This window comes from Dromiciops gliroides, chromosome 5 (assembly GCF_019393635.1).
Source record: "Dromiciops gliroides isolate mDroGli1 chromosome 5, mDroGli1.pri, whole genome shotgun sequence".
Lineage (NCBI taxonomy): Eukaryota > Metazoa > Chordata > Mammalia > Microbiotheria > Microbiotheriidae > Dromiciops > Dromiciops gliroides.
This window is the reverse complement of record NC_057865.1, coordinates 134921137-134941136: the sequence shown is the minus strand read 5'-3', so window position 1 is coordinate 134941136 and position 20000 is coordinate 134921137. Positions and strand designations below refer to the sequence as shown.

General features: G+C 32.7%; 1 protein-coding gene across 4 annotated transcripts in view; it reads left to right on the top strand.

Moving 5' to 3' along the window:
• Positions 1-20000, top strand: part of FOXP2 (forkhead box P2) — a 693998-nt gene that overhangs the window by 633460 nt on the left and 40538 nt on the right. For all 4 annotated transcript variants that reach the window (XM_043967104.1, XM_043967102.1, XM_043967103.1 and 1 more), the window contains 4 exons: positions 7743-7956; positions 9803-9907; positions 17862-17949; positions 19772-19855. In XM_043967104.1, coding sequence (XP_043823039.1) covers positions 7743-7956; positions 9803-9907; positions 17862-17949; positions 19772-19855 — 491 coding nt within the window. The remainder of the gene's footprint in view (positions 1-7742; positions 7957-9802; positions 9908-17861; positions 17950-19771; positions 19856-20000) is intronic.

The following is a 20000-nucleotide window of genomic DNA, read 5'->3' as shown; positions in this document are numbered from 1 at the left end:
CTGTTGCCATAACACAAACATCAAAATGCTAGATAAACATGAGTTATGTTAATTTACACAGAGTTTTTATTCCTAACCACTTAGGTTTAGAAAAGGAGTTTTTAATTTAAAAATATGACAAATTTAATCCCTTGAACTTCTTAAACTTGGGTCATATAGGTAAAATAACACTTCACTGGGGGTATGTAAGATACCTGTATTATATACAAATTTCAACTGAACAAATATTGCTTTAAATCAGTGTGCCATGAATTAGAGCTTATAGTATTTATTATTTAGGGATTTCATTACAACAGTTTGTTATAATGAAATTTGACCTGTTAGATGCTAAAGAATTTCCTAGCTTTAGATCCCTATCCATTAACCAAGAATTAATCACATTAGGAAATCATACTATTCAAAATATGCAACTCATTGAAATATAGAAATAGTGACTAGTAAGTAACAAGATCACAGATTTACATATCAAAATCGATTTCATCCTTCTTTTGAGAAACTTAAATTTGATTTTTACATTAGAATCCAGCATGTTAACATTTTAAGAAATATATATAACATTCTTCTCCCTCCCTTACTCTAATTCTGATAGACACTCCCAACATGCTTTTACATAATAAGCCTGTTGGACATCTTGGAGTTTTTCTGATTTAAACAGTGATGTGATTCATGTAAAATAAGAATATGATTGTCTTACTCTTGGTTTTAGTCTGTAATTACAATAAAGCTGGTTTCACCTCCCGATTTGTCCCCTATTTCCACTAAATACTAAGAGTTATGAAGTTCATGAGGGGGGAAAGTGTGATAAATGTGCTGAATTAAAAAACAAACCAAGATGCCACAGAAAATCTTGCATTTATTTTTGGTTTTGGTTTTGGTTTGTTTTGTTTGCAGGGTAATGAGGGTTAAGTGACTTGCCCAGGGTCACACAGCTAATAAGGAACATCTTGCATTTTTAATGCAAGATAAAATAATTGATATATTTGAAACGTGCTAGATCAGCATCACTTGTCCTAATGATCAAATATGAAGAACCTTGTTGTCTTCTTTCACCATGGATTGCCTTAATGCCAGGTGTACCAAGTAACTCAGAGAAAATAAATCTAGTTCAGGTTTCCTCAAATAGATTAGCTATAATGAACTGGGCTAATTAAAACATTTTGATGCTCTTCTGGCTGCTAGTTTTACATAAATGCAGCATAAAAACATGGGATTTGTGTCTTTAAATATGAAACCTGTATTTATAAAACTCTATTTATAACCAAGAAAACTCCTCAGCCTTTATTCTTACTGCTATCTTTTTAAACACACACACATACACACAAAAGTAGAGAAATTAGATTATTCCTAAAACAGATATGTACATACCAAAGACCATTTTCCCCTCAATTATCTAAGTAATTTAGTATTTCGTGTGTATTATTAATTCCTTACTTTGTTTTACCTGGACAACACAGTAGAGAATTAATAAATTTTAATAAATTATTTTTGGTTGGTTAATTGATAATTGTCTTATTACAACACAATAGTGTTCCTACTTGGTTATGATATTTCACTATGGCTTCAAACATTTGAAGGTGATATTTACTCTCTCATAGGAGAACTTTTCATTTCTACACTGAAAAATGAAAATTCACTGTCACACTGATTCCTCACCAGCCTCTGCTTCAGTTATCTTGTTGTTTGTTTTGTACACATACATACAGCTTACACACTCTAAAGCCTTGTAACATGATGGTTCAATACATTATTTTGTGTTGTAGTTGTAAACCAGACTTTTTTTTTTAAACTCAGATCTGCGATTTCATCAGTGGAGAGAACTTACCATGTCCAAATTTCTTCCACTAATGCAGATCAGCATCTTCCCTGGAATTTAAGTCTTAGCTGACTGAAGCAATGAAAGGCTAATTGACTTGTTTGTGGTTACAATTGCAGTGAGTGTGTCAAAAGCAGGCCTTCAACTCCTGTATTTCTGATTCCAAGACCAATGCTCTATGCACTACCCGACACTGCCTCCTGCTACCAAAGAATCTAAAGCTATTTAGTTCACTCTGGACATCCCCTCTGTGTAGACAAGAAATTCTCGTTGAGGCAAAGGCATATTCCTATTATGATCAAACTATAAATGCATATATGTGTGTGTATATATGTATGTGTATATATATGCACATATACACACATACATAAACTATAGATGTATATACACATGTACACATACATATATATTTGGGGGTTTTGAGAGAGAGTACTTATGGGGGGGGGGGGGCAATGAGGATTAAGTGACTTGCCCAGGGTCACATAGCTAGTAAGTGTCAAGTGTCTGAGGCTGGATTTGAACTCAGGTCCTCCTGAATCCAGGGCTGGTACTTTATCTATTGTGCCACCTAGCTGCCCCAAAAGAAAGTACTTTTAAGAAGTACTATATTAAAGTTATGATGATGATGATAATCTAAAGAGTGAAAGGATTGCTAAATATAAATTAAAGAGATAAAATAAATAACACTCAGAATAATTTCTTAATGTTCTGATTCTTAAATGATTATTAGCTTGACATGGTCAAAATATGCATAGCCCAAACATGTTGGCTAGGTGTATGAAAGGAAACTAACATGAATTCTTTAAACTATGTAATAGCTTTTTTATTTTATTTTATTAATTTTTTTAATGAGGCAATTGGGGTTAAGTGACTTGCCCAGGGTCACACACATGTAAGTGTTAAGTGTCTGAGGCCGGATTTGAACTCAGGTACTCCTGACTCCAAGGCCGGTGCTCTATCCACTTCGCCACCTAGCTGCCCCTGTAATAGGTTTTTAAAATCAGATGATGGAACTGTGTGTATGTGTGTGTTCTTGAACATGAAATTTCATCTTAATAATACAAGTAAAACATCTATTCCTGTGAATATATAAGTTATTATGGGGTAGAAGAGGCCCAAAGAAACATATCGCCTAAAATTTAAAAACTAGTTAGTGGCAAGTCTTGGGCAGGTCTGTTAATTCCCGTGCTCTTTCTAGTTTTAGAAATAATTTAATTAATAACTTGGCCTAACAGGTATAGACAGTATGCTTGAAAACAGGATAATGTTTTCAGCTAGCACATGGAAGAACTGAATTGTTGACAAATAAAAGAAAATAATACTACATTGCTTTGACAGTGCCTCTCACATACTCTATGGAGGCATATGAATGGAAGGAGGCTGGGGTTAGTGGTTCTCAAACTTAATATAAATTCAAAATGTACATAAATGCAGAAGATTCAAATAATATAGTAAAAAATCTCATTGATTCAGAGTAATTGGATGGAGGCCAGTCCAACAGCAAAAATACATCTGAAGAAATAGTTTTATGATTTCCAAATAAGGTACTTATTCAAAAGAACCTATACGATCAGATAAATAAAATAAGGGCAGTTAATTCTTTTTAAAAACCATTGTGATTCATTATGTACTTATGTATAAAAAAGTCCAAGTTTTGTAATTAAAAAATAAGTACTGGACTCAAAAACTGAAGTACTTTCTTGTTTTTTTCTTTAAAAAAGCTAACAATTTTAGATAAGATTACTCCTCTAAAGAAAGAGCCCAGAAATTATTTCAGAGAATCATTTCACTTCTCTACCCTCAGTTTCCTCACCTCTAAAATGAAAGGGTTGAACTAAATAATGTCTGAGGTTTCTCCCAGTTCTAATATTCTGTGATTACATATACCATGTCTGAATCAACTTAGCAGATGAGATAATGTATGTAAAGTGCTTCGTAAACCACAAAGTACTATATAATTGTCTGTTATCATCATCATCATCATCAAAAATCTAAATTTGTGGAGTCTGAATTAATGACATATTCTGATATCAGGTTTATATCTGTAACGTTACATGAAAGAATCAATGAGTAATTCTCCTAGAGTTACTCTATTCTTGAAAAGAAAAAGTACCTTTAATTGATCATGCCGGTAATGGAGACAAACAAGTCAAAAATGACTCAACCTAAGGAAGATCTCTCCAAGCAGTCATCAAAACTATCAAGGATAGTGATAAAAATAAATTATTCTTCATCTTCATTGACAATAGAATACAAAGAAATATATGTAAATTGTAGCAAAAAAATTTTAAGATACTAAGCATTATTTATCCATATTCTAAATTAATTCATATGTAAGACTTAGTAAACTCATTTGCTATACACTTTTACAAAATAGTTATCTAAAATTGATAAGATAAACTCCTGTCCTTGAAAAACTGGGCTAAATTAATTCTTTAGTTCCTTTCACCCTTCTGTGTCTTCCCATTGAAAACTCATGAAATGGAATAATATAGATTAATTGAAAAAAATCAGATGTGATGATGTTCACTAATTTCAGTTAACAATCAAAAACATTCATTTTGACTTATTAAGTTTTTATCTACAAACATCATATCTCAAGGGAAGGGTTAGGTAATAAGGTAAAATACATTATTGCTAATGTTATTAAAATAATCTCCTCCTGAGGTCATTTATAGTCCTCTCTTCCATTTACCTTTCTACCCATACTGAACCAGATTAAGTTAGATTCAATCATTGATTTATCAGATTCTGTAGATAGTACCTACTTTATCTGTAGTACTTTGACAGCATACTATAAAAAACATGATAGTAATCAAGACTAATTTGCAATAGAATTTAAAGTAGAAACCTTTGAAAAGTAAGTAAAAACAAACTAAGCATTTCATCCATTTTGGAAACAAAACCTGAGTTTATTAATACTGGTAACTTGCATAGTCCCTGGGAGTGACACAGAATCATTTAACCAAGACGTGAACAGTTATTACCCAATAAATTTAAATTGGAAATAATGAAAAGTCTAACTCATGTTAATTGTATTACTACCACTTACCATTTATTAGCTGTTGACCTTACTCAGTAAACAATGTCCTTAGATTGTTTGTACCTCATGGTCATATAACTTCCACACTTGGAACCCAGGTGGGTGTGAGTAGTGTATAAGTCAGTTTTAATTGTGGCTTAATTAATCATTATGTGAAATTAATTATACTGTTGATTTTGGGAAGCTGTAGTAAATCACATGAATATAAAAAATGACTCAAATATTTTACATATATATATATATATACACACACACATATATCTGTGTATATATGTGTATGTTTCTATCTGTGCTACATATAGTATCAGAAGCTTCCTCATCTGTGTAAAAATATTTATATCAACACCAGAAATACTGATATTAAGATGATACAATAAATACCTGTGAGCATAGACAGGAGTTACATGATCTGAAGTACCCTTTACGCATGTCTTGTTTTATCAGGTTATTTAGCTTCATCAATTTCTTTAGAATTCATTCATTCACTTATTCAATAACCATTTCTTAAAACAATCACTGTGTGCAAAGCACTGTGCTACATGCTGGGAATACCTAACACTTCTGAGCCATTGCTCAGATTATTAGTTTATTCACATTCATATGTTTTACTAAAATCTAACAGTGGCCACACTTCTTATAATTATTCTGCCAGTTCTAAAATTTAAGAAAATAATCATCAGTAATAATGAGAAATTGGTTGTTATAGTTTTGAGAATTTCACATTTTGATTATTATACAATTGTCCTTTTTAAGTAAATTAAAATTACTTAGTTGCAATTGCTTGCATTAGTCAGAAAGGGGAAGTAGGCAGTCAAGATCATAGTCACATAATTCAAACAAAAGTTTTGCTGCATATTAGCTGGATGTCAGGTCAAAGTAGATTTTCTTTCCCACAAAAATAATTTTCTGTATACCTCTTCAAAGACCATATACATACTGCATAAGTATTATGCATATAATATTAATATATATATTTTCACGTTGTTTTGCAGTCTTTGTTCAGTTGTAATTTTTAGCATAGATAACAAGGATTTTTTTTTTACTAAGATCATATGGAAATTCGTTGCTTTTTTTCAAAAGCCCTTTGGAAATCTGGTTTTTCTGTCTTTTGAATGTTTCAGATCATGCTATATATACTCAAGATCGCAAAATCATTCCAATGATAACTTTCAATCATATACAACATCAAGATAGGTAGATTCTGCTGATGAGGAGTTTAAGGTCCTATATGTATAGAAACAGCCATATTCTCATTTTGTCTCTGTGTTCATTTCATTGCCTGTAGAATTTTTTCCTGCTTTTAAATCCTACAGAAGTTGTTTGACCAAATCAGTTTCTAAATTAGCCATTGAAAAAATAATTTCAAAGCATTTATTATGGTCTTACTTTAGCCCAATGCTAAGCAGTGAAGATATAAATAGAAAAAGACAGCCCTTGCCCTAAAGGATTCTTCAGGGAAAACAACACATGTAGGTATGGTCAGCTGCAGGGTAGACAGCATATCCTGGAGGTCTTAGATATACCACAATAGGGCAGGTGGCAAAGCCTTCCAATCCTTAAAATACATGAAGTGTATATCTCATAGGAGCAGCTCACCACCATTACGAAGGGGGGAATGGATCCAGGGTTGGAATGAAGAGGATATTCTGATTTCCCTCTGACAAGTGTGGAGATAAAAGTAACTTAGGAGGGAAAAACATTGGCAGAAAGTTTGAGGGCTGAGGGTATCTGGAGCAGGGAAGGGAAAGAGTAGTCCTTAGTACCTGTTCTAGCTAGGGCAACCTGATAAGAAGGGAAAGTTGGACTCCCCTTGATGCAAGCTTTGGAGGAAAATAGTTTGTCTTAATCTATATAAAAAATTAGGGAGGAGCAGCCAGGTGACACAGTGGATATAGCACCAGCCCTGGAGTCAGGAGGACCCGAGTTCAAATTTGACCTCAGACACTTGACACTTACTAGCTATGTGACTCTGGGCAAGTCACTTAACTCTTATTGCCCCACCCACCCCCAAAAAAGAAATGACACAGAATGAAATCAGAAAAACTAGAAGAAAAATTAGGTGTACTTTACTTAACTACATGAAGATGGTTTTATTGGCTACCTGAATCCCAATAAAAGTGCAAGACATTTTTCTGGTTTACTTATTCTGTTGTTACTGAAAGGCCCAGATAATAACCAGGCCTCCTCTTTAGTTTTCACATAGTAGAAACAGAATGGATTGGGGGGGGGGGGGCAGGAGAATTTTAATCTGAAAAGAAAAACAATGTCTGGGTTATAATTGTGATCTCCATTTTTTCTTACCCCTTTCATTTCTGATTAAGGAATATTTCCTAATCACTCTTAGTTCATCTCTTTTTTAAAAAAAATACCAGTTAGTGATGATAATCAAAATCTTTTATGAATTTTTAATAATTACTTGTTTGTTTGTTTGTTTTTGTTGTTATTATTGGGGTTTTGTTTTTTTTGTTTTTTCGGGGCAATGGGGGTTAAGTGACTTGCTCAGGGTCACACAGCTAGTAAGTGTCAAGTGTCTGAGACCGGATTTGAACTCAGGTACTCCTGAATCCAGAGCCAGTGCTTTATCCACTTCGCCACCTGGCCGCCCCCAATAATTACTTTTTGAACCAAACTTCTTTTTTGCCCCTTAGTCATACCATAAAAATGATTTTAACTATATTATAATTGATGGTCTTCAATAAAAAATACTGGGAAGAAAGGTAATTAGATTTACTATGTACTGATGGAGTAAAATGATTTTTAAACATATTGATTGTACAGGGAAGTAAGTATCAACTTTACTGTTGGCATTAATCCATTAATAACATTGAGCTCATTATATGAAACTTTTCTTTTGTTATATCAGTGGGGCTCTCCTTCTTTTTATAGCTGGCTTAAGTCCTGCTGAGATTCAGCAGTTATGGAAAGAAGTGACTGGAGTTCACAGTATGGAAGACAATGGCATTAAACATGGAGGGCTAGACCTCACTACTAACAATTCCTCCTCTACTACCTCCTCCACCACTTCCAAAGCATCACCACCAATAACTCATCATTCTATAGTGAATGGACAGTCTTCAGTTCTAAATGCAAGGAGAGACAGGTAATTCTGATGGGATTTCTACTGTGCTTATCACAAAGCTTTAGTTTTTTCATTGTTAAAACTAAAAATAAAAACTAGTTTCTTAATGCCAAAATGTAGAGTTGGAAGAAATAAATACACCCCAATGAATTGTGTAAACTATTTTTCTTTATTTTAAAAAAAGGTAAAAGACCTACAGGCAAGATATTAGATGTAGGTATTTTGTCAACAGAAAAAAAAATTCCAAACTAACTGTAAATCAGGATTTCTTTTCTAAAGGAATTTTAAGACTAAAGTACTGTGAGCCGCTTTAATATTCTTTGCTATGAGAGATTTGCAACCATGTTTGTTTTGTACATACATACATACACAAATTTAAACTAATAAGGCTATATACCTATATATATATACCTATATTTATAGTTTTGTAAACTTAAAAATAGTTGAACAGTTTTTAAAGTATATATGAAATAGAAATAACATAGATGCCTTTTAATATATATTAAGAATATTTTCATGGATATGGGTGTGGTTTTGTTTGCATGTGTAAATTAAGACATGATTTATAAGAAAATAATCTGCTTATAATTACAATGAAAACCATGTAAAAACTTTAACATAGAGTTAAAAGCACTGTATGAATAATTTAACCATGAAAAAAATTAGTGTGAAAGAAAAATATTTTCAAGAGGATGTTACTAGGGCTGATTACTGTTAATGGATAATTTTTCAACTTTCTACTTTATTTTGGTTCTGTAAAAACAGTCATAACGTAAGGTAACACACATAGTTCCATCAGCTTCTGTTAGCTGTTACATATTTATAGGTTGTCTCAAGTTACTTTAAAATTTATTTTTAAATGTCAGTTTAAATATTGTTTGGCCTTAAAATCTTTTCTAGTTATAAACAGAAATTTTAAATTTCTTAGCAAACTAATTAAATGGCTGATGTGTCTATTATGGCAACAGTAAACATATTTAGTAGTTAAACTAGTTTGAGAATAATCTGATATTTTAATATTTTAAGGATAATTGTAACAAATTTTTGATCTCCCCCCAAAGAAATAGGATTTAATTTTTGTACTACTTTTAGTAATAAATTATAAATTGAGACTAACTCAAGTTCTTCTTTGGGTAGACAGCATTTTTTTCCTGATTAGTTTTTGTAAGATGGCCTCCAACTGAATGCTTTCATGTTGTTGTTTTAATTGAGATTAATTTGATGATTTCACATTAGTGAAGTTGGGTGATTTCTCTAGGCTCTGTAGTTGATATTCTTAGTGATGAAAAAGTCCTTTGTAATTATATAAAGATAATATACTCTTTTCCAAAATGGAATCCATTTTTAAAAAGCCATTTGTAACTAATAGATATAAGATAAACACACATAATATGAAACAATTTATATTATCTAAAAGGTGTGTGTATCTCTTTGTAGTAGAATGTAACAAATATTTTATAGTAACATATGTATTACTTAAATATATGTTTCTGGGTCTGCGTGTGTGTGTGTGTGTGTGTGTGTGTGTGTGTGTGTTAACTTGACCACAACTGAATATATTTTTTTTATTTATAGGTAAAATGTTACATTAAGGTCATATGGCAGAATTAGCATATGGTATTATACAGTCATCTTAGTTTTTCATCCTTTATTAACAGTCATCTTTGGCTCTATTTCTTCTCTAATTGGAACATCATCTAGCCTTGGCAGTTGAACTATTCAATAGAACGATTAAATTTTTCTGACTACTCTGAGCTGAATTGACCTGTTTTGACCTGTTTGTCACTGATCGTAACCTGACAGGCGCTAGCAGCCTCCAACGATTATGGCTTCTGAGATGAATCTGACGCTGTTTCTTTTGCTACAGCTCATCACATGAGGAGACTGGGGCCTCTCATACGCTCTATGGCCATGGAGTTTGCAAATGGCCTGGCTGTGAAAGCATTTGTGAAGATTTTGGACAGTTTTTAAAGTAGGTTTCTTTTTCTTTCTTGGGTAGGTTATTTGCTAAATTTAAGGAAAAACAAAGGTAGAAAGTAAAAAACTCACTATAAAGAATTACACAAATTGTGTATTTTTTTTTAACCACTGGAAAGTCATGGCCATTAACCATGTCAAAGTCATCATCCTCTACTAAATATTAAAAACTTCTAGGGCTTTCAGAAGGAGCATTCTCTTTCCATTTACCTCTAAATGTTGTCATTAATTTTGAAAAAGATGCAATTCATATGAAAAGCTTTCCTTTTAATTTTCAAATTTTGCATAGGAATTCCATGAAAAAATATCAGAGATGTTATGTATGTTTTCAGGATAGTCCGTAAGTTCTCACATGGGGGAATTATAGCAGCACATTTTATTTTCATTTCATTAAACTTTCTTAAGAATCCTGTAATTTCCTGGTGGGTCAGGCTTGTGATGACATCATTTCAAATTCAGAAAACTACAATCACAAATTAGGCAATTAAGCAAGCTGACTAGTTGAATGACTAGCTGAGTGAAGAAACAACAGGATTATGTTAAAGGTTCTACTTGTTGCTGACACAATCATTTTAAAAAGGTAGACTTTGAGCAGTAGATTATACAACTTCTCTGGTAGCTTAAGATCAAAATATTTGTAAATAAAGAATTTTTACACATTGTGATTTTTCTTTTAAAAAGCATCAATTATGACTATTAAGAGGTAAAGGATGAATTTTGGAGAGCTTTTCTACATGTCCATTTTCAGCACACAGAAGATCTACATGGAAAGCTACAGATAAGCTTATGGAGATGAGTAACTTCACAGGCTGAGTCTCTTATGTTGTCATGGTGCAGCTAACAGGGTGAATGAACTGTTTCATGCTTCATCAACAATTAAGTTAATTAGCTCATTTGAAATTGCACTGCTTTGTTGCCAGGATGTTGGCAGAAACATCAAAAAGATGTGTTTACAAATGGTCGACTACAGGGTATAGAGCAAGAGCACCTTAACAACAAGCCACAAGCGCTCAGCATCATAATAACTTTAGAATTGAAGTACAGTAAGGCTTGAGCTAGGCATTTTTTAACTCTTTCCTCCTCTTTGGGATATTAGGAGAAAAAGGCCTTCTAAATCTAGTGACTTTCTCTGTCATTCTTTTTAAAAGACATTCTTTGGAAGAAGGCACTTTTATTTTAAAAGATCTCAGTGCTATTTCACCAAAAGTATTTTGATTTGTGATTTCTATTTGGAGAGAGGTATTTTGTGTAAATATCAAAAGATGATTCAGTATCAAATAGAATTTCTTGTCCTAAGCATAAAACGTTGATGTGTCCAGAAAGAATTGGTTTTTACGAATACTTTCATATATCCAAACTATAGGGCTTCTAATTCTTTGGCAAGTATTTGGGAGATTCATCCAATCATATTTCCTGTTACAATTCCCAGTCAAACTATCCATTTTGAAAAATTTCACTACTGCTTCCCTAAGTCACACTAAAATGAGAGAGAGAGCACATCATAGAAACATCCCACTCATCATTTATTTCAGCACCCTGTGTTTTTCCTTCTGGCAGAATCCAAAAGAAACCTTTTAGAGAAAATGTGTATCTTTCCTGCAATTTGATTTTCTTTTTAAAATTACTATATTTGGAAAAGTTGAAGGATTGTTGTGTATCTTGTGTATTTACTCATTTTATACTGCTCCTAACATGTGCAATGTGCACCCTCATTTTAGCATTCATTCTACTTTTTTCATGTTCATGCCAATGAAAACCCCATTACAATTAAAAAACATTTCCTTTCAATTAAATTTCAACTTTTAGTCCATAGACTGACCATTTCTTTCCAATCCATTAACTTTATAGGATGACAGAACTAATGGCTGCAGTTTATAAGGCCTTGCTCCTAGTCCATTCTTTGTTATAATATTTTAGGTTCCCTGACTCGAAGCAGTGTGATAACCTATGTTAGTATAGTTAATGCAAGTAAACTGTCCTGAAATGAAATATTAATGAGATATGTTCTCCAAATCCAGTGCTATGGTTGCCTGTGACATGCTTATGAGAAGTTTGAAGAGATTGTGGCTTATGAAGTGAATTATAACATCTATGCTCAGAAAATAGTTTACCTAGAAGCTTTGTGGTCGTGGTGATGGGAGGGTGGGGGAGGGTTGAAACTCAACTGTGCAGAGGCATCTGAGAAAGAGGATTAAAAAACAGTGGCTTTGCTTCACTTTTATAATAACAGGAAGGATTTGGAATAAAGAGAAGAATAACTTACAGTAGATGACTGCTACCAATGTAAGGTTTTCCTATCTTGGTTTTTGTTTACCCTAAGGGTAGTCTCATAAATTGATTTCAACTAAGTATTATTGTCCTTAAATAATTCTAAAAGAACTATTGCTTACCTTAACCAAGTAGAAACAATTCATACTTTATATAAACTTCCATCTCCTTTTAGTTTGAGATATTTTTATCTATTATTCCCTTTAAAACAGAAAACTTTTCATCATTAATTGTTGTATTTTACTTCATGTTGGTAAACAATGTGCAATTGTAGAGAATATGGAGAAGTCTCAGTCCTTATTCTCAGACTGTATCTTGAGCCAAATCTGTTTAGTTCCTTTATCTTTTTAACCCAATATGAATAAAATGCGATTTGGTGAAATGTATTCCTATGTATGTGGTGATTGTTACTGCCTAGACTGTAGGCATATATAATATATAAATATGCATATATGCTTATATAACTATAAGGATAAAGACAAGAATTTTGTTGGGTTTTTTTGGAGAAAAAAAATCTACTAGGTGATGCAAAAAGTCAATTAAGAGGCTCCCCAAACTGTTTATGAATATTTTGGAATTTTACTATAAAGCAGGTGTTGACAGAAGCTAACCATTTTTCTGGTCACTAAGTGAGGAGGATCCCAGTAGATCACTAAAAGCATTTAATAGTAGTCCTTCATTACTGTCTTATAAATGTCAAAGTGTAATAATATATGAGAAAAGTTCAGTGTATTTTGTCTGCAAAATTAATTATCATTCCATTGGACCTAAGTCAGTTGAGTGTAGATGGATTTGACTTTTAGAGCTTAAACCAAAAGGTTTACAGTATCACATTCCAGTCAGCAGACAAGTGTTCTTTAACCTGAACACAGCAGACGCTAGAAAACAAAACATGGTTTCCACCACAACGATAGGTAATGTTTTCTTTTAAAGACACAAAATGGTTAGTGTCAGTAAAAATATGTTTGTTAAAGATGCATCAGTTGACCAATAAGAATAAACTAAGTCTGTATAAAAAGACAAGAAAATTAAGTTTAAAAGTAATACTGTCTGCCTTTTAACCCAACCTTCTCCACCACTACTGACCTGATGTTGCCCAAAGAATAATTAAAAAGACACAAGAAAAGAAATAGTCATTTAAATGGAACTTCACATGATCTTTTTTTCCCCTTTCAGCTGACTGGTTCTCTCAAAATTGTGCTCTTACTTAGTCTGTATTGTCTATTTCTTTGTCTTTGACTAGGCAGCATGGCTACAAAATTATGACCTCAAGAAGGCATTCTTTGAACTTGTCAGAATGTTGTTTCTTTTGGTGACAGTGCCACCATCTTTCAAAACTAAGGCATCTCACATAATCAGCTAAATGAATAGTGACAGCTAACATTTTGTATTTAAACTCCTGTCAGTGTTTAAACATAAAAAGCTTGATGCAAAATAAATCAAACACCAGTGATATGCAAGTGAAACATTTTGTTAAAACATTCTCTGACATACTTAGATTTAAAGCTGATCCCATTTTGGCTTTTAAAATGTTCTAACTTTAAAGGAATTTGAAATTCCAGAGGTTAAAATTGAACTGATAATCTGTAATATGCAACTGAAGTTAGCATATAAATTCACATCCTTAAAATCTTCAAGTAACAGAAACTGTGTGGTAGATAATTTGAAAGGAACCTTCCCTGTTTCTTGGGCATCCTGAAACATTTGCTTAATTGTTTTTAGAAAGAAGATGACTGCCTATTTACACTTTTCCAAGTGCATGTCCGACACCTGGCACACACACAGATTCATGCAGTTTTGAAAGAACGTCAGTCGACCACATCATTTATTCCATTTTGAAAACAAAAATCAATATACCTATAAAGTGACCCATAAATTAGAACTGGCTCACACAATGTTTGTTCAGTGCTGCCTTTCTGAAGGCACCCTTTGCATTTTTTCTTCACCTCTCTGTTTGAACTGCAGTCACAGTAAGAGGCTCATTAGGGGACATTAGGGACTGGAGCTAACCAGAATTCCAGAGCTTGCTTTGCTCTTATTAATGCATAGTAGAGTAGAATGCATTTAAATATTTCATAGGCATTCAGTAATTTGTGTGTAATCGCCTTGTTAGCAGACCAGTAGAAGTAGAACAGGTCTGTGAAATGGTGTTAGTGATTGCATGGGTAATTTACAGACCTTTGCCATCAGAAAGAGTATTATTGTTGGTTAGTATGAAGCTGTGAAATGGAACTTGCAATAAGTTTAAAAAAAAAAACCACAAAACTTAATAAAGGTTTTGTAACAAGCATCTTCAGGGATAACAACCCCACTTGGTCCTTTTGAAGCAGCTATAATTTATGACATAGGCAATATATCAAATGCATAAGATAGTATTATGGAGCATTCATATGAAAAGGGTATTTGCAACATTAGTTCCAACTTCCTGCAAGGGACATGATTAAATGATTAATGAAATGTCCCCTTGCATATGCATTTTGAAACAGCAATTAGGCACTGACTGAGAAAATCCACCAATCCTCTCATTTTTCAGTATTATCTCATTCTTGATTTATAAATCATAGAGAATTTTTGAACAGCAATATGTAGTACCTGAGATAGTTATAAAATCATAAAAGAGAATAATTCGGGCACAAAATAGTCATAAATACATAAATTCATAATTTAATGTTAATATTAAGCCTATTTATTTAGTCTTATTGCATTGTATTTATATCCGACACTATTTCTGTACTTTGATTGGCATAATTAAGTAGGGGGAATGAATAGGCACTATTATTTTACATATCACTGGTAAACAATAGCAAGGAAAGGAGAAGGGAGATGTGGCAGAGGTATGTATGTGTTTTTCAAGTTCTCAGTAATCCAGTGGAGGCTGTTCTATAAATGATCATTGAAGGGCTGCAAGCTAGCCTATAATTACAGGAAAGAAAGTGGCAGCTCTGGCATTTCATAACTATGTGTCCTCGAAAAGTGCTTTGTGAGTTTGTCACCAATGATAATTTAGATAGAGGCTCATTACTGAACATCACAACACTTTAAAAACCTTTCGCCTTCATACAGGAGAATAAAGGACTATTTTAATGGCAAGGTTCTTTTGTGTTCTACTGAAAAATTCAATCAAGACAAAACCTCATTGACTATTATTGTAGTCTACAGTCTCTATTCTAATAAAAGCTGCATAGATAAATTGAATAGGCCTCTAAGACCTAAGCATATAAATGCAAACATTTGGCACTTTTTTAGTCCTTTAAATATAGGATGATGGATTATCACTAAAAAGTAAACAAGTGAAAAAATAAAAAACAACCTTCTTTACAAAGGACTTTGGACTTAAAATGTGAAATACTTAGGATCAGGTATATTCACTAACTAAGGACATACCCTAATATCTTTCCACAAATCTCTTATGTGCCTATAGCCATTTCACAGAAACCTATCTCTTTATTATATCGCCTAATAGCAGACTACATTTTTGCCTTCTCAGATAAATAAATATAGTACAAGATTACAATGATATTTGCTCTTAAGAATAAAACCAGAAAACTATCTTTATATGTAACTGGAAAATAATAAAATACTTTTATTTATTAAAAAAAGAATAAAACCAAATGTGTTACCACAATCTTTTACAGAAAATATTACATTTACTGAATTTTTAAATTTAAGTTTTAAGATTGAGACTAATAAATATTCTGAAAAGCTGGGAGAAGGTAGGTTAAGTCTATATCGTGCCCTATTAATTAGTGAGACTTAGCTAGCCTGATATCTTTATAATATCAACTAATGTGTGATTTCCTCTAACATACCATTTTTCTTTTTTAAAAATGGGGAGTGAATTTTATCCCTCATTATACTGGGGTTCAAAGCAACACTGGCACTGAACACAGAGGGAAAGGTATAGGCAAAGTCCTGCTTGTGCACTCTAACAGTGCACCTTAGTCCTGCCCTATTAGACCTTGCTATTTGAGTCCCACATTTCTTCTGAGCTGAGACTGACAAATCTGCCAAGATACATGGAGGTTTGTTGGTGTGGGCAGTGAGAATTTGCTTAAAATAAACTTGTTTCACTTGTAAAAGTAAATGGGAGGGTAGAACTCATGTTTCTAATTGATGAAAATTTTAAATTTTAATACTTAACACTAATGAAACTAACAAGTTCTTTAAAACCTTTCCTAACAATATAATCTTCATTCTTCTCCATGCATTGTTACTTATGCATCTGCCTTATTTAAATAGTTTGGTGATACAGTTCAAGCTATTTATTAAATGCTTACATTGTGCAAGAGAAAAGGGAGATTCTCTCCCTTGATAAAGGGCTGTGGGGAGTTAAAAGGATGAAAGACAACACATTTCCTTCCCTCAGAGTGCTTACAGTGTGATAGAGGGATATAATATTTAACAACTCTAATGTAAATCAAAATAAAAAAGTACAAAAAACAAAGTCTCAGAGATTCAAGAAGGGATGACTTCTAGGTGAGATAAGTAAGGCTACAGTGGGGCATGACACGTGCGCTCAGCAGAATTTTCTCAATTTTTATTAAACTTGAATATGTATACAAATAAAAGTGCTCTCATTTAATAATGAAAAAATTGCCCTTCGACATCCTCCTTGGTCATCAATATGATTGTCATCTACTTTGATGCATTAGTTCAGCCATTGTAGGATTGATTATGCTGAAGGATAATGTACCACATAAATAATGTATTAAAAACTTTCTGAACTGAAAGGCATACAGCATACTGTGTATGTGTAAGTGTGTGACTCTGTGTATGTTTGTGTGTGTGTATGTGTGTGTGTGTGTGTGATCTTAACTTATTGAGAGTTGTTGATGTACTAGAGTACTGTTAGTACATTAAGAGACCATTAAATGGATTTCTAAAATAAATGTATAATATATATAATATATACCCTTATACACACGTCATGATAGGCTAAAATACACTGTCAAAAATACTTATTCAAAAATTTTATATACAATTAGAGATTGAAGGGAAGATAATTAGAATATTCCATACTTTGCCACTTGGTAAATAGAAAAGGATATTCAAGAGAAATTTCTTCAAAGTAGAAAACTCTGAACAAAATATTACTATTATTATTACTACTACTACCAGAGTCTGTGTTGTAGTTCAGCTAATACTGTTGGCATGACTCAGTTTCTATAAATCTTTCTATCTTAAAAGTACTGGTTTTTGCAATCATTATGCCGTATCACATCCCTATGAAATAAAATGACAATAAGTAACTTCATAAACCTTGAGAACTGTTTCATAACAAGCTAAATAAAGAATTTCCTCTGTTCTATTAAATAATGCTTATGATTAGTATATTTGTAAGATATCTATTTAGGTCTTTCTTTAAAAAAAAATACTCTGAGTACATAAACTAATTTCAAGTATTTCACCTGTTAGTAAAGATTTGGCCCAGAAAATATTTTTTGTCATCACTGATGGGCTTATGAATTCATACTCCCTAACTTTAAAAAGTATTTTAATATTAAAATCTACTAAGCATTTAAACACAATTTAAATTTTCAGTTTTAGCTTTGGAAGTGTTCTTCATTTTTTCTGCACAAGTCTATACCAATATGAGTGCAGAACAGAATAAAGAAGAACATTAAGAGAGGCAAAGATATTGCTTAGTGATAAATTTTCATTTGATTTTCTTTTTTAATTAGGCACCTTAACAATGAACATGCTTTGGATGACAGAAGTACTGCTCAGTGTCGGGTGCAAATGCAAGTTGTGCAACAGTTAGAAATACAGGTTTGTTAAATGGTCATTTAACACTGAAATTTTTCCAACCTCAATTTTTGAATGTTTTAATTTCAACTGGAAAGGGTTGGGGTTTTTTTTCTTGGGGGGGGGGGTTGTCTTTCAGGCCTCTTACTATATCTTTTTAAACCCAATAATCATGAAAGATGATACATTTAATAATAAAAATTGAAGGAATTTTTTGTAATTTAAATCATGAAAACTAAGTGAATTTTTAATGTGAGAATTTATTTTGATATTTGAATGTACCAAACCAAGAATGCCTTATGTAGTTTTCCATACTTTTTAGAAACCAACCAAAAACTCAACTAGAATTGGTATTATGAAGGATAAAATTTTATGTGAGCTCACCTTGATTTTTTTCCCTTGGGACTTTACAGTGTCATCTATGATATATTAAATTTCACCCCCTCTCCCCCTAAAAAAGCAGCTTTTCTCTCCTGCTTTGTTTTAATTCAAGTTACACTGACCAAATATCTACTGCTTGCTTGCCTTTTACCTAGGAGTAATGCAAAACATGCTTATACTGTAATTTCCAACAACATGCTGCTATTTCCTAATCTTATAAATTTTTCACTTCTATCTACTTAGTACTCAAACTGAATTTAGCTAAAAAAAAGAAAGAACCAACACTAAAGAAAGCATGCATGCAATCTCGCGATCTCTTTCTCTGTCTCTCTGTCTCTCTCTGTCTCTCTCTCTTTCGCAAAACAATAAGAAACTCATCAGAAAATAACAGCATAATGCAAAGTGGATATATTTTATAAGGTATCATTACTCTTGTAATGTTCTCCTTTAATCTCATGGAATTATTTTTCTTATTCAAACTTCTACATCATTTCATTGAGATAAGAAATTTAGACAAACAACTTATTCCATTGGCTTCACTTTTTAAAAACAAGATTTATCTTGGTTATTTTTTAACTTTAAAAACAATTATAAAGCATTTTTGTTTTATCTTGACTCAGAGAGTTACAAAAATGTTTTATTACCTTAGATGAGGAAACAGAGAAGATACATGAAAATAAAAATCTCATTTTTAAAAAACATCATGCTTTCTTTTGGAGGTAGTAAAAAAAAAGGCTTTTTGAAAACTTGTTTACCACTTACAAAGGGTATCATGTAACATAACAGGTCAACTGAAGACATTGCTTGTAGTGTAACCAATTATTCCTTTTTTTCCTTTCCTTTTTCTTTCTTTTTTGCTGTGTCTGACTGATGGAAAAGTAAGGTCCATCAGTTGTAATGAGACCCAGTGCAAGTGTAGATGCCGACTCAGTGGCAGAGTTCAACATTTCACACTGCCTGGTCTCTGTCACTCTACTGAATTAGATTGATGATGGCAGATTGCAGGGGGCACTAACTGGACCTCAGTGGGAAAGGATGAAGTGTGTAGACAATCCTGGCAGGCACTTCCCTTTGAGGACCCTTCACCCCTTTCACAGCTGTTGGCACTAGTCCATTCCTAACAGTGTCCACAGGACTTTAAAGAGACACTGTGGGCCTTCTAATTTATGGTCTCAGTAACTTGTTACTGTCGAGGCAACTGTGACCTCAATTCTCTTATTGACAAAAAGATGAAGTGTTATTTGTTTTCTTTGACCTTTTAACATAAGGAAGGTTATAAAAGGGTTTTTTTTTTTTATTCCATAGCTAAAGTTACATTTCCTCACAGATAAGTTTCCACTGTCATAGACTTTTATATGCAGGAATCATTACACTGAGACAAGCTCAATGATAAGATGTATCACTGCGATAAAATAGCTGTATCAGTCATTTCTAAACTGCTTCTGATCTCACTCTTTCTTAACAGCTTTCTAAAGAACGTGAACGTCTCCAAGCAATGATGACCCACTTGCACATGCGACCCTCAGAGCCCAAACCATCTCCAAAACCTGTAAGTGCATATTGCTTTATAAACAGTAAATAGGTCTACCGATGTAACCGACTAAGAAAATGAACAATTTAGTGACAGTTAGAAAACAATGAGTGTGATGAAAAATATGGCAATAAATTGAAAGTAAAATGCAATAGCTTGTCAA